Source organism: Mus caroli, chromosome 17, assembly GCF_900094665.2.
Source record: "Mus caroli chromosome 17, CAROLI_EIJ_v1.1, whole genome shotgun sequence".
Lineage (NCBI taxonomy): Eukaryota > Metazoa > Chordata > Mammalia > Rodentia > Muridae > Mus > Mus caroli.
The window spans coordinates 9,428,351-9,443,506 of record NC_034586.1 but is presented as its reverse complement, the minus strand read 5'-3'; the positions used below and the strand labels follow the sequence as shown (position 1 = coordinate 9,443,506).

The 15,156-nt window shown below is 44.8% G+C and overlaps 1 protein-coding gene and 1 long non-coding RNA gene across 19 annotated transcripts in view; one reads left to right on the top strand and one right to left on the bottom strand.

Moving 5' to 3' along the window:
• The window catches only part of Afdn (afadin, adherens junction formation factor), a 143,870-nt gene extending 131,283 nt beyond the window's left edge, over positions 1–12,587 (bottom strand). For 5 of the 18 annotated variants that reach the window (XM_029471155.1, XM_029471166.1, XM_029471160.1 and 2 more), the window contains exon 1: positions 12,350–12,580. In XM_029471155.1, coding sequence (XP_029327015.1) covers positions 12,350–12,454 — 105 coding nt within the window. In that variant the 5' untranslated portion in view covers positions 12,455–12,580. Of the gene's footprint in view, positions 1–12,349 lie in introns of all 18 variants that reach the window. The other 13 variants (XM_029471165.1, XM_029471157.1, XM_029471161.1 and 10 more) reach the window with 4 other exon arrangements.
• Positions 12,588–12,731: 144 nt separating this feature from the next.
• LOC115029727 lies at positions 12,732–14,428 on the top strand. The gene is made up of 2 exons (XR_003835278.1): positions 12,732–13,416; positions 13,527–14,428. It is a non-coding gene; the product is annotated as an uncharacterized LOC115029727 (long non-coding RNA).
• The last annotated feature ends 728 nt before the right edge of the window (positions 14,429–15,156 follow it).

The following is a 15,156-nucleotide window of genomic DNA, read 5'->3' as shown; positions in this document are numbered from 1 at the left end:
AAAAAAAAAAATTGTAAAAGCCATCTCTGAATATTTTAGAACATAGCTGATAAATTATAACCTTGCCCCAAACCTTGAAGTAATCTCTGTTTTTTTTTTTCAGATCATATGAATGTTATTTTTGTAATAATAATTAGACAGTATTAGCCTCTCCCGTGTGTTGGCATTTGCACAGGTGGTCAAAATTTACAATGAATAAAAGTGACAAAATCTTGGATTTTATACATAGCATACTTGTACAAGGTTATAATTTCAAAATAAATGAGCTTTCAAAATGAAAAAATTTCCTACAGTAGCCATGTTATTGCTGCTTCTACTAATTGCATCATAGAAACTAGACACAAAGCAAGAGGAGCAAAGCAGCAAGCTCAGGCTTCTGTGCAGAGCGCTGCTATCATGTAGAGCCAGGTATCAGGGTTGGCAAGGACGTTTTAAATACAATACCAATGATACAGGAAATAAACTCTAGTAACTACATAAAAATTAAGTTCTGTACAGCAAAGGCAAGAATAAACAGTGAACAGAAAGCCCACAGAGTGGGAGAAAATCATGACCTGCTACACTTCAGACAAGGGCCTGATACCCACAATTTACAAAGAATTGTAAAATTTAAATACTAGGGAAATAAAACTTCCAATCAACAAATGAGCAAATGAAGACTAGATAGTTTTCAAAAATAAAACAGAAAGAAAGAAAAGAAATACAAATGGCCAATAACAATTTTTAAAAGTGTCCAATATCTCTAGTCATCAAAGAAATACAAATTAAAACTGAGATACTGAACAGAACACCAAAGGCTTATACCCTAAAATCAAAAATTGACAAATGGGACCTCATAAAATTGCAAAGCTTCTGCAAGGCAAAGGACACTGTCAATAAGACAAAACAGCAACTAACAGACTGGGAAAAGATCTTTACCAATCTCACATCCAATAGAGGACTAATATCCAATACATAGGCAGAGGCAGGCAGATTTCTGAGTTCAAGGCCAGCCTGGTCTACAAAGTGAGTTCCAGGACAGCTAGGGCTATACAGAAAAACCCTATCTCGAAAAACCAAAAAATAAATGAATAAATAAAACTCAAGAAGTAGACTCCAAAGAACCAAATAACCCTATTAAAAAATGGGGAACAAAGCTAGACAGAATTCTCAACTGAGGAAACTCGAATCACTGAGAAGCACCTAAAGAAATGTTTAACATCCTTAATCATCAGGGAAATGCAAATCAAAACAACCCTGAGATTCCACCTCACCAGTCAGAATGGCTAAGATCAAAAACAGGTGATAGCAGATGCTGGCAAGGATATGGAGAAAGAGGAACACTCCTCCACTTATGGTGGGACTGCAAAATGGTACAGCCACTCAAGAAATCAATTTGGCAGTTCCTCAGAAAATCGGACATAGTGTTTATTACCTGAGGACCCAACTATACCACTCCTGGGCATATACCCAGAAGATGCTCCAACATGTAATAAGAACACATGCTTCACTATGTTCATAGCAGCCACATTTATAATAGCCAGAAGCTGGAAAGAACCCAGATGTCCCTCAACAGAGGAATGGATACAGTAATGTGGTTCATTTACACAATGGAGTACTACTCAGCTGTTAAAAACAATGACTTCACAAAATTCACAAGCAAATGGACGGAACTTGAAAATATCATCCTGAGTGAGGCAACTCTGTCACAAAAGAACACACGACTGATAAGTGGATATTAGCCCAAAAGTTCAGAATACCCAAGATTCAACCGGGCGTGGTGGCGAACACCTTTAATCCCAGCACTGGGAAGGCAGAGGTAGGCAGATTTCTGTGCTCGAGGACAGCCTTGTCTACAAAGTGAGTTCCAGGACAGCCAGGGCTACACAGAGAAACCCTATCTCAAAAAAACAAAAAACAAAAAACAAAAAAAAAAAAAAAAGAATACCTAAGATTCAATACACAGGCCATATGAAGCCCAAGAAGAAGGAAGACCAAAATGTGGATGCTTCAGTGCTTCTTAGAAGGGTGAACAAAATACTCACAGGAGGACATACAGAGAGAAAGTGTGGAGCAGAGACTGACGGAAAGGCCATCCAGAGACTGCCCCACCTGGGGATCCATCCCACATAAAGCCACCAAACCTGGGCGTTATTGTGGATGCCAGGAAGTACTTGCTGATGGAAGCCTAATATGGCTGTCTCCTGAGAGGCTCTGCCAGAGTGTGGCAAATACAGAGGATGCTCGAAGCCAACCATTGGACTGAACACGGAGTTCCCGATAGAGAAGCTGGAGAAAGGACTGAAGGAGCTGAGGTGGTTTGCAGCCCTATGGAGGGAGCAACAGTGTCAACTGGCCAGACACCCCACCCCTGGAGCTCCCGGAGAATGGACCACCAACCAGAGTACCCATGGCGTTGGCCACATATGTGGCAGAGGATGGCCTTGTTGGACATCCGTGGGAGAAGAGGCCCTTGGCCCTGAGGGTGTTCAATGCCCCAGTGTAGGGGAATGCTAGTGTGGGAAGACAGGAATGGGTGGGTGGGTGAGCACCCTCATAAAGGCGGGGGGGGGGGGGGGGATAGGGNGGTTTCCAAAGGGGAGACCTGAAAAGGAGAAAATACTTGAAATGTTAATAAAGAAGATACCCAATTAAAAAAAAAAAAAAAAGGAAAAAAGAAATATAAAGTAAAAACAGACACTACTTCCCCCAGTCAGAATGGCGTCATTAACAAATCTGACCGTATGTGTTAGAAAGCAGGTGGAGAAACGGACCCTTATTCACTACTGGTAGGGGTACACACTAATAAAGCCATTGAGAAAATCAGCTTGGAAATTACTCAAAAAAAAGTAAAAATAGAATACTATGTGGCCCAACTATTTCATTCCTGGGCATGTACCCAGAGAGGTTCACACCCTACCACAGAAATATCTGCACCCTGTTTTCTTTCTGCTGCTTTATTCACTATACGAGGAAATGGAACAGCACAGCTGTCCTGTCAGCAAGTGAGTGAATAATGAAAATCTGCGATACATATAAACAGGATATGTCTCAGTTCTAGAGAAAAATTAAGTTTAAAATTTTGTTAAAAAAAAAAGAATGGAATTAGAATATTGAAATGAGGTCAAATACTCTCAGAAAGAAATGTTCTCCCTCAAATATAGACTATAGACAAGAATCTATGTCTATGTAAGCAGATGTATCTGTGGGGATAGTACAGCATGGAGGGAAGAGAGCAAGTAAGGCTGAATGTGGAGATGAAGGGACTGAGTGCAGGACTGCAGGTGGTCAACACAAGCTAGGAAAGAAGATAGAAGCTAATTGTTTTTCTAGTTCTAAGTCTGTTATGGATTTTTGGGTTTGGTGGTGGCTAAGTACATAAAATTATGTTCACTACTAAAGTGTAAAATTTAATGTGAAGCCTCGTATCTATTTCACATGCCCATTTTAACTGTATATTAACTTCAGTAAGTTGTACAGAATTTGGGTTTGGTTAATTTGGGTGTGTGATATTTGTACTTATTTACAAGATTTTTTGATAATAAAGTTCACTAAAACATAAAGAAATAGAAAACAACGGGTCTTCATGTAAAGCAGCACTCTGAATAGACACATGAAGGACACACGCTCTCTAAGAGTTAACAGGCATAGGACAGCATTTACCTGCTTTCTTCTGTTTTTACTTTATGTGTACATATTTTATTGTATATAGCTTATGCTTGCATGTATTTCTCTACACTACATGTGTGCAGTGCATGCAGGGGCCAGAAGAGGGCATCAGATCACTTAGAACTGGAGTTACAGACAAGTTGAGAGCTGCCACATAGGTAGGTGCTGGCGATCAAACCCATGTCCTTTGAAAGAGCAACCAAGGTTCTTGTTTTGTTTTGTTTTAAGACAGGGTTTCTCTGTGTAGCTCCAGCTGTCCTGGAACTCACTCTGTAGACCAGGCTGGCCTCGAACTCAGAAATCCACCTGCCTGTGCCTCCCAAGTGCTGGGATTAAAGGCGTGCGCCACCACCGCCCAGCTGCAACCAAGGTTCCTAACCACTAAGTGTCTGTCTCTCCAGCCCCTGCTTGATTTCCTCTAAGAGAGCGCATGAAATCAAGCAGCAGAGAACCAGGAGCTCCTAACCAATAAAATAGCCAAACAGCAAATGGGCATGCTTTTCTCTGGTCAGCATTTGTCAATGCAAACTCTTCTATCTTGAAAACCAGAGATCTTATGTTGCATTCTCCAGAAGAGGTCTTCCCAACCTGGAAACAACTTATGGCACATTCCTCAGCACACAGCTGGACTCCTCTGGAGCATGTTCTCAGCCTATTTCTCTTACTAAGATGCAAGCTGGTTTTATTTTTACTCACTATTTTACACAGTGAGTAAAAGATCAGGATCTGCCTAACTAGTTAGCAAACTCCAACAAGTTCAAAAGGGCAATAAAGAAAGACAGTTCCACCCAGTCCATTCTGACACTACCTAGAAGCTAACAGAAGCAATGCCAGTGCATGCCTGCTGGCCTGCTGTACTAACAGCCAGTCTAAGCCATGGTGTTCAGGATGTTTGTTCTAACTACAATGTAGTTACATTTACAAGGAAAGCATATCAGATAGATAGATTAAATATATGTGAGTGTGTGTTTGTTTTCAAAGTAAAAACTTATCGGTGTAATCAATCAATGTCCAAGCCTCTAAATAATTTCATTCCTGACACAGACTTATAAACTTGAGTCATGCAATCTCATATTTCTCAGCTTTTAGGCTCAGCTTACATTAGGAAACTACTCTATAGACCTGTAAGCCTTTTGCTTGTATGCTTTTCACTTTATTAAGTACATTCACTCTCCATATTATGTGATATGGGTCATTCACATATGCAAAACAGTGAATTTTTTTTTTGTCACTGTAACTAGAACAAAATCCAAGCCACTAATAGGGGGAAAGAAATCTAAGCCAGATAACCTGAGACCAGCAAATTGAGTCAAGTGCCCTTGCTAGCTCTGACGACTTTAACCCAGTTCTGAATTCCTACATGCGTGGGATCAAAGCTATTTTCTTTTTTTTTTTTTGTTTTTCGAGACAGGGTTTCTCTGTGTAGCCCTGGCTGTCCTGGAACTCACTTTGTAGACCAGGCTGGCCTCGAACTCAGAAATCCGCCTGCCTCTGCCTCCCGAGTGCTGGGATTAAAGGCGTGCGCCACCACGCCCGGCTCAAAGCTATTTTCAGAACTCACATTTTTCTGGGTTTCATAGTATCTGCATGCACAAAATAAGGTGTCTTGAGGATAGGGCATGAATTTAAACGTTACATTTATTTGTTCAATTTATGTTACACCTTATAAACACAGTCTACTTGTAATTCTATACAATATTTTTCTTATGCCTGTATTTTTGCTACAACCTGTCATATGAGGTCTTATGTTGATTTTTTTTCCACTCAGACTGTTTTAGATTCTGCAGCATTTTGGATTTTAGATTTCAAATTGAGCAGAGATAAGAAAAATGTGCTCGTGAATAAAGAAGGCCCATCATTGATAACATGCACACACTGCAATCAACTCACAGGTCTAGAGACAGCAGTAAGCTGACTACCAGGGGATTTTTAGGCCTCCATGGAATGTCAGTGATAACACTTAACCCGTCAGGAACTGATGAAGAATCAATGGGATGCACAGAACATACTCCTTAGTACCTCTCTTGCAAGTGTAAATGCAAGCCAAGCACATAGGCATACACTGCTCCTGGACCCAGGCGTTATCTAGGTAGATGAGCCGAATCCGCACATAACTCTGCCAGGAAACTAATAGAAACCCAAACCTCTGAACAAAACCAATAATCTATCTAACATGGACACAACTTTAAAATACTAAATCACGGTAATTGTATTTTATTCATAATAAAGGAAAGTAAGTTTATATCAAAATAGTTGTATCATTTTCTGACATTACCCCAGAGTTCAAGTCTAGCAAAACTGTTTGAAAGCAAGTTAAACCAATGCCACCAGAACAGTAACCAATGTTTAGCAGTAATGCTCCGCAGACTACAACTACTCAATTCACCCATAATAACATAATGATGTGTTTCTTAAACTTCCACCAACCTGGTACCATCTTCTAATATGGTTCCCTTTTTATTCACTATGAAAGATACTTCTACAGATATTCTACTGCTGTCATTTAATTACAAAATTCCATAAAAATCTTGCAAAATGTATATTCCACTGGGCCAACAAACTGCAAAAAGTTATTTTCATTGGTACAGAAAACAAACTAATGAATTAAAACCAGTCTAAATGAAGTAGTTAGCACTACCACCAGTACTGTGTCTAGGTGGTCAAGCCTCAGCTCAAGAGGGGTAAGTCAAGTCTCCAAGACTGCTACAGAGCAGACTGTGTGCAAAGTTACAACAAAGCACTCAGGAAACAAGGAGCTCACAGAACAGTTCACTCTCCAAGGTAAAGTGAAGAAATGCTGTCATTACAGGGCTAGTACTATGGCCTCTGCGAAATTAGACACTGCCAGATGCCAGCTTCTAATTCTCAAACTCCTCTTCCGGTCTGATACAGAAAATTTCTCAGGACTTCAAGAAAGATTTGTGATTCTGGAGAGCAGCTATTGGGGATATTTGTAGGAGGCAAGTGACACCTATCTGGTTGGTATATTTGAAAATAACAACCTGAAAGTTATCTGTGCCAAGTGTATAGCAGTCATACCAATTAGTCAGCTAGCATGCTGTAGGATTATAGAATTGAAAAACTGGCTACCATGAAAAAATATTTCCTTGTCAAAATTATTTTTTTCTCTTCTTCCTATTATAGGTTGTTCCGATTTTCCCTCTAGAGTCAAAAGGTACCTAAGTATATGTTTGATAGTGAAAAATGGGGTATATCGATCAAGCATTTGAAATGGAAATTTAAGGGTTCTTTGGAAAGTCAGTGTTTTGCTGGGGCAAATAAGTGAAGGAACACTTCGTTTCATTAAAATGGACACAGGTGTGAAAGACTAAGGCAGAGTCTGAAGGAATGTTTCGCTGAAGCAGACACGAGAGAGGATGTTCTGTTAAAGCAAGAACGTGAAAGGACACGTGATGAAGGATTCTTCGCTAACAACATGCAGGCAGTGGTCTGCCTTACATTGCTTAGTTGAGCTGCATTTGTCAGGACCCAGAGAGAGAGATGCACCATAAGTGCTGTTTCTTGCCACTTCAGCAGACTCAGACTGATTGAATGCAGGTCCTGAGGCAAGACCCTTGAAGGACACATGACGTTTGGAGAGTATAAATAGGACCCCACAGAGTGCCAGAGAGCTTCACTTGCTGGTACAACACTTCGCTGTGCAATGCTTGCAGATCTCGAGTCTTCGCTGATCCTCACTTCCCTGAGAGGCACAGCTGAGAACTTCTCCTAGTGTTCCTGCTGGTCCTTCCTGCTGACTGGAGCCAAGGCTGTGGCCTAGCTGTCTCTCCTAGATAGTGCCACCACTGCTGACTCGTGTTAACTATCCTGACTCATCTGAACTGGACTGCTGGTGTATCCATGAAGTGTTTGCCTGTGCATCAAGCTGCAGCTGCCTGCTAACCTGTGAACTGAACTGCCAATTTCCAGACAACACAGATGGGAGTTGCTACAAAGTACCTTTCTAAACAGGTCCACTTCCCCCATAACCTTTCTTTTCTACTACCTCTGGTGGGTAGTGGGCTGTATAGGAGGTTAAAGCGTTTAAGAACCATCATTAAAATAGGATTTGAAGAAATTAATGTTATAGGCATTGGCAGTTCTCCTACTTCCACTTATGTGTGAACTTCAAACAGAAATGCAAGATATAAAGTATTTACAAGTTAGATGTTCAGGAAAACAGGTTTTAGCAGTTCAACCATCTAACAATTACACATTAACCTGTTAAAATATCTCTGGACATCGCTCCTGTCTAAAGGAAATACAGGGGAAAAGAGTGGAACAGAGACTGCCCCACCTGGGGATCCATCCCACATGCAGACACCAAACCCAGACACTATTGCTGATGCCAAGAAGTGCTTGCTGGCAGGAGCCTGATACAGCTGCCTCCTGAGAGGCCCTGCTAGATACTGACCAATACAGATGCAGATGCTCTCAGCCAACCACTGGACTGAGCACAGGGACCCCCCAATAAAGGAGATAGGGGAAGGACTGAAGGAGCTGAAGGGGCTTTATCTGGCATCAATGGGAGGAGAGGCCCTTGGTCCTGTGAAGGCTTGATGCCCAGTGTAGAGGAATGCTAAGGCAGTGAGGAGGGAGCAGGTGGGTGGGGGAGCACCCTCATAGAAGGAGGGTAAGGGGAGATGGGATAGGGGTTTGCAGAGGGGAAACAGGGAAAGGGGATAACATTTGAAATATAAACTAAAATATCCAATTAAAAAAATACTTTGGATAATGCCATCATCTGAAATTGTTTTATGTACATAAATTTAGATAAGAGCTATATAAACACAAAATTTACATCAGTTATTACAGGACATAAAGACTTTAGAGAATCATAACAATCACTACAGGTCAATAAGCTAAGGAAGAAAAAGAAAGCCAAGTATACACATCTATACTCTTAGCACTGAGGATGCTGGGGCAGAGAATCCCTAGCTGCAGGAGCGTCTGAGCTCCTCAGGAAGACTCTGTCTCAAACAGTAACAGTAAAAGTAAACACTAGCAGAATGACTGAGCACGGTGGTACAGAAGCACTCGGGAGGCAGAGACAGGCAGATTTCTCAATGTTTAACACCAAACTGGTCTACCAAGTGAGTTCCAGGACAGCCAAGGTGGTTATACAGAGAAACCCTGTCATGACAGAAAAGGAAAAAGAAAAAGAAAAGGAAGAAAGGATCTATGAATACTAAGGCTCACCAACAACTACCACCTGTTTCATTTATAGTCACAGAAAAAAAAGATTTTCATCAGGACCAATACTTGAACTACAACTGTTACCTTCAAAGTTTTCAAATATAAATCGGTTGCATGACAAAGCACCATCACCCCTAAGTGTCAGGCTGGAAGACAGATGGAGCTATAATAAGCTATGCAGTTACCACCTCTTCTCCTGAGCACTTCCTAGTCCACCTCTCGTGGCAATCTCCATGTTATTTTTTGCACACATCTTTTGTAATATCATCACATTGACTTCTCAAAATTAACCAAGGAATTAGAATGAATCATGTTCACCTATAATAAAAAAACATGTGGGTGTACACAAATTCTGGGTTATTTCTCCCCAGAGGCAAAAAGGCAACAATGAATTAAATAAATAGTGAATGACTAAAAAGTATCTCATAAAGCTAAAGTCAGTAACTTAGCAAAGTTTATCAGCATAACCTTTATGCAAAAGTCAGAATAAAACAAATTTTTACTATGTGAACAATTTTCAATGAATTTTTATAAGTTTTTTTTTTGCCAGGAATATTCAATATTTCTTTCTTTATGCTTACTAAGTACCAACTGTGACAGACAGCAATTGTGCAAAGATAAATATTTCATTTCTTGCCTTGTGTAATGAAGAGGGAGAAAGAAACAGTAATTCTGATGACAAGTCTAGGTAAGGCCTGTGGATGACCAGAGAAGACTTCTTAAACAGTACTGGAAAATAACAAAGATTCAAAGGGGCACTCTCCCATTATAAATCACCAGAAATCCCTAATTTCAAAGCCCTAATTTTAAAAGGAAAAAGTCCAGTTATGCTTTGAGAAAATGTTTATCAGTTTCTATAGTGGGCACGGTATTAATTGAGTTAACATCAATCTCCCAGTCATAAAATGTTCACGTTGAGTTTAGACTGTTAACTCTTATTTTCAAGAAGTACACAAGTCCCAAGTTAAGGACTGACTGAAAACTGCTCAGCAACACCTTGCTGGTTCCCAGAACGGGCTCCCTTTACACAGAACTGTGAGCGTGAAGGGAAGTGCAGGCTTAACCAGGATGATGCATTTTCTTTACAGGTAAATGTAACCCACAGAGACTCATCAGTGGCTATCACCGCCAGACACAACCAAGTCACAGGTGACACTCAACACTGTACCAAAATAAACAAACAAAAGAAAACACTCATCATGCTCTCACCAACAAGCATAAAAGACTGCCCAATTAAACAAATACAAGGCTTAAACCTGCCCACAAATCAACTTCTGCAGTGAATCTTTTCAATGGTCACTGAACATCTATCTACAGGGGTTGGTGTACTTCTTATCCTCTTGTAGAAAACTGCTTAATTGTAACAGCCAAATGGAATAAGAAGCAAACAGAGGATGGTAAAACTGTTTGCAGATGCAGCTCAGACACAGCAGGTTGCAGCGACTGGTCTTACACTACTGATAGAACTCAGCTTACTTATATGAGATAGTGTGCTAATAAAAAACTTAGCTCCAAATTGAATAGAATAATTTTAATAGTACCCAAAGATTCTCTAAAAAACAAAATAGAAAATGTGAGCTAGCCATTACATAATAAATAGACATTTTGAAAACAAATTAATTTCATTATGAAAGGCTTTCAATTACAAGTTGTTTCTAAAAATAGAAATGTTCAGATGTAAGAGAGGATAATGAAAAAGATAATTTCATTTAAGTCCTTAATTTTTTTTCATTGTCTACACAACTCTTTACCTGCAGAAAACTGGGGGGGGGGGGGGAGCATTCCACAAAACATGCAACTTTACTGTCCATCTCTCCAAAATGCTAGTTTCAAGTGAATGCTTATAGAATAGAATCCACTTAAATCTAAAATATTTAATTTAAAATGTTTTAAAGCTAACTCCTCAATTTAAGACTAAAACACTAAGCTGTTACTTCTCAACAGAAAACACATCTTTTCTTAATCAGATAAGAACTCTGGGGGAGGGGGAGGAACAAGGGAATTCACTTGACTAGCAATATTTTACTTGCAAAGTTTATCCTGCCATTTAAAAAAAAATCAAGCTAATTATTCTGAAAGACAAAATAATACTGAAACTATATTGATTCACGGCTCCTTTCTAAAGAGTATGGCTATGAATGAACACTAACTACACAGTAAATTTGCTTACTAAAATACAACTCGTAAAATCGTTACAGAAGATGAATTATGAATCAGGAGTAACTTAACATCCACCGGTGTTCAAATTGGCAACCTGAACCTAATAATTTACCTTAGCTTGTCAAATAGGGATCGAGAGAAAGGGCTCTAACTAGGTCAAGTGTGCTCACAAGAAGGTGCGAGGGAAGGAGAGGAAAACCTGCCTTCCTCCACCGGCAAAATTAAGTCAAAGGGGGAAAGTCAATCTGAAAAGACTGCTCAGATCTACCAAATGTGTGTTCGCGGCTAAGCGCTGGCTGCTGTGTTTCAGCAAGCACCTCTTAGGTTTCAAAGCCAGAGCTATTTCCAAATCCGGCACAAGTCCTGGGTAAAGTGTGGGGTCGCGTGGAACAGGTCTGCCCACCCACAACTTAACCAAACGCCCTTTGGCCCGCCCGCTGTCACGGGAGGCTTCCCCGAGGCATCCCGCCGGCCACGGTGCTCCTCCAACAGTCTCCCCGGTACCAACCGGCTGGCTGGATACCTGCCCTCACCCCACCCCCAAGATCGTCCAGGACTCTTCCCGCAGCCCCGCTGCGTACCGCCAGCGCACGGGGCTGGAGCAGGGGTCTGCCCGCTGCGCGCCACCCGGCCCCGCTAGGCTAGAATGCACGCGCGCCGTGGGGCGCACGGGGCTCACACCGCCTCGGGCACCGGCCGGTCACGTGGCCTCGGAGGGGCCGAGATCCGCGTCCCGACCGTAGGAAGACGCCATCAAAGAAACCGGCGGCAAGGAGCGCACCCCGCAGGGGAAGGCCCGCGGCCTGCGTGGGCCGCGACGGGGACCGGTGCGCTGGCAGGTAAGGGCCGGGAGGGCACAGGTGGGTCGTGCCGCACAGGTGGGCGGCCAGGTGCAGTCCTGGGCGCAAGCGGGGCCTGAGGACACAAGTGCGCGCCTGGAAAGGATGCGGGTGACACAGGTGGGGTCTGAGGACACACGTGGGTGGCCAGGCGGAGTCCCGGGGACACAAGTGCACGTCCAGGTGCGTCTCCGCGCGCAGGTGGCCGGCCCGCCCGCTGCGCCGGCCACCAAGCCGCCCTGGACCCCGCCCGGGCGGCGGGGCACGGCAGGAGGCGACAAGGACGAGCGTCCCTAGGGTCCCCGCTGGCCAGGACGGTGGGCGGAGGCCGAGGGGACAGGGCCGCGGGCGAGGGCGGGTCCGCGGGCCGGCGGGCGGGCGGGCGGGCAGGCCAGCGGGGGAGGGGCGGCCGCGGGACCCCACCGCGCTCTGCCTCCCGCGGCCTCCGCGTCGCCGGCCCGCGCGCGGGCCCCCTCCCCTCACACCCCGGCGGCGGCGGCGCTCACCTCGGTCGGCTGGCTGATCTCGAACAGGTCCAGCCGGTTGGCGTTCCAGTGGTGAATGATGTCGGCCAGCTTCCGCCGCTCTTCGTCGCGGCCGCCCGCCGACATGATCGCGGCCGCTCCTCCCCACGGCCAGCCGGGCCGGAACACCGCAGGCCGCCTCGCCGCCGCCGCCGCCGCCGCGCGTCCTCCGCCGGGCTCGGCCCGCGTCCGGCCCGCGCCGCTTCAGCCCGCCTCAGCCGCGGCCGGTGCGCCGAGCGCCGCCCCCCGCCCTCCCGCCGCCGTGCGCGCCCGCCCGCCGTGCGCGTCCCCGCGAGCGCGCGCCGCGCCGGTAGGTGCTGCCGCGTGGTCGCGCGCGCGCGCGTGCGTGCGTGCAGGGGCGCGTCGGGTGTCAGCGGGCCGCACTCGCTCTGTGCCGGAGGCGTGAGTCCTCACCCGAGCCGCTCGGTCCTGCGGCCGCTCTGGGTCCGCCCTGGGCAGGCTCAGGGGTGGCGGACGAGCCGGCGAGCGGAGGGGCGGCGCCCTGACGGGCGGGGCGACCCGGAGCTGCAGAGCGGGATGGACAGGTGGGCGTGGGCTGCGCGGCCGGCGGAACTGGCCGGCCATCCCGCCGCGGCCCTGACGCCTGGGCTGCGCTGGCTGCTGGGGTCAAATCCCAGCTGACCTTTCTCCGGAGAAAAGATAAATTATTATGGTTGTGTGTGCGCGTCAGTGCAAATATTTTCCGAGCCCTCCTCCGGCTCTGGGTGCCTTTTGGATCCCCCGCATTCCTCAGCCCCGGGCAGGGAGCGGCGGCGCCCTTTGTGTCTCCGCGGAGTGCATGCCACCTCGGGGAAAAGAGCGAACCTGAGTTAGAACGAACGGGGAGAGAGAGACACTAGCGTGAGTTTTGTTAATCTTTTAAAGCCTCCCGGTGAACCTAGAAACCCAAAAATTAACTTGAACAGCAAATGCTCTGGGGTTTAGAGAACGTTTGTTTCTTTGTCTTTTTCATTGCCTCTTCCGTGCCAAAAATTATCTGTTCGCTGGAGAACACATCCGGAAAGAGCTGTTTTCCCCTGTTCATCCAGGTAAAATTGGTGTTTGGCATGCTCTAAGGGAAAGCCTTCACCGGAGCTAAGAGAGCAATACGCTGTATTTGACATGCCCTCTTTATTTCTGCTCTCTCTCCCTTTTCCAGTGAGAAGATGTGTTTTCTCTCTACCAGTTAGATTTCTTCTTTTGTCGGAAAGAAGAGCATCTGTCCTCCAGGCTGGGCTTTGTCTCCGTTTGCTCTGCAACCGCACTAGCGCAGCAAGGCTACATAAGGAGGCTTTTCAGCAGAGGAGCCTGGTGTTGAGCTGGTGCCATGGGGAATGAATTCTTCTATAGACCCCTCGTCCTCTTCTGGAAGTTAAAGGGGGGCGATTTGAAAAAAAAGCATATGTGCATGAATGTGTCTTCCCGTCCTAGCATTTTGTGCCTTTGTGCCTTTAAAGTCCCTGTGCTTCTGAGTGGACTCGACTGTCAGTGCAGCTCAAGGCCCTCACTAGCCTCCACACTCAGAGTTCCCCTGACAGAGCCAGTGTAAACTGGTTTTCACAGCATGAGCTGTATTCCTGCTGAAGAACTGGCTTTTACAGAATTTGCAAAGCTAGCAATTAGACAACTAACACCCATGCCACTGTGTTGTTAAAGGGAAAAGTCAGTATTGCTAGAGACCGAGAATGGATCTCTGCAGCGTTGTTTTTATGGGAAGAAATATGTATGTAAAGAAGCCAACAGACAGTGCAGGGCTAAATCCATGTCCGCTGCCCTTGGTTTCTGGTTTACTTTAAAAAGCTCCATCTGCATCATCTTGACAAGTGAACCAGTTCCCAAAGTATAATGCATTGTAAGTATTTAGTATATTGATAACGGCTTGAAATCTACAGAATACCTGTGATTTTTCTCACAGCCGAAAAGACCCGAACTATTATGTGTTCAGCCAAGGAGAGCTTTAGGCTGGCCCACTATCCCACTAATCCTCATTGTTTGAGACGCGGCGATAAATGGGGAGTGGTAGGCCAGGCCTGTGTTCCAAGAACAGGGAGGCGTGGCAGGAGGATGAGGAATTGAAGGTCGACCTCCTAGAAGTTCAAGAAAAAGAAAAGGGAACCAAAACAATGTTCTGAGTCATGTGTTGTGATATCCATAAAAGATGGAGGGGATGTGGGTAGCCATTGTAGAACAGCCTACGTCTTGAATATGAAGGGGACAGGTGCTTAAGCCAAAAGATTCCCAACGTTCATGAGGTCCTAGGTTCTTACGCTTAAAGATACTCAGATGACAGTAAAGATGAAACCCTGATCTTCTTTGTCCATAAGCATGGTGACTGGTCACAGCTGACAACAGGATGTGGAAAAGGAAGAAGAGCCTGAAAGCCCCCTGAGCTTTGTTAATCACGTACAATACAGACACAGATTCAGTGAAAGACTGTATGTGAAGTCAAACAAGGCTGCACTAGATGAGGCTGACTGTAATCCGGTTAGTCGGTTTTTGAAGATTTAAGTTTCCACTTTATACTTAAGTCTTGATCTTCCCTTTTAAAGGTATTAAAATATGTTAGTTGTATATTAAACAATAAGAATCATCAGTACTGAGCCAAGCAGTAGTGACACACGCCTTTATTCCCAGCGTTCAGGGGGCAGAAGCAGGTGAATCTCTGTGAGTTCAAGGCCAGCCTGGTCTACAGAGAAAATTCCAGGACAGCCAGGGCTACACAGAGAGAAACCCTGTCTTGAAAAACAAACAGAAAAACAGAAAACATCAGTACTTGCATAATGGGGAAA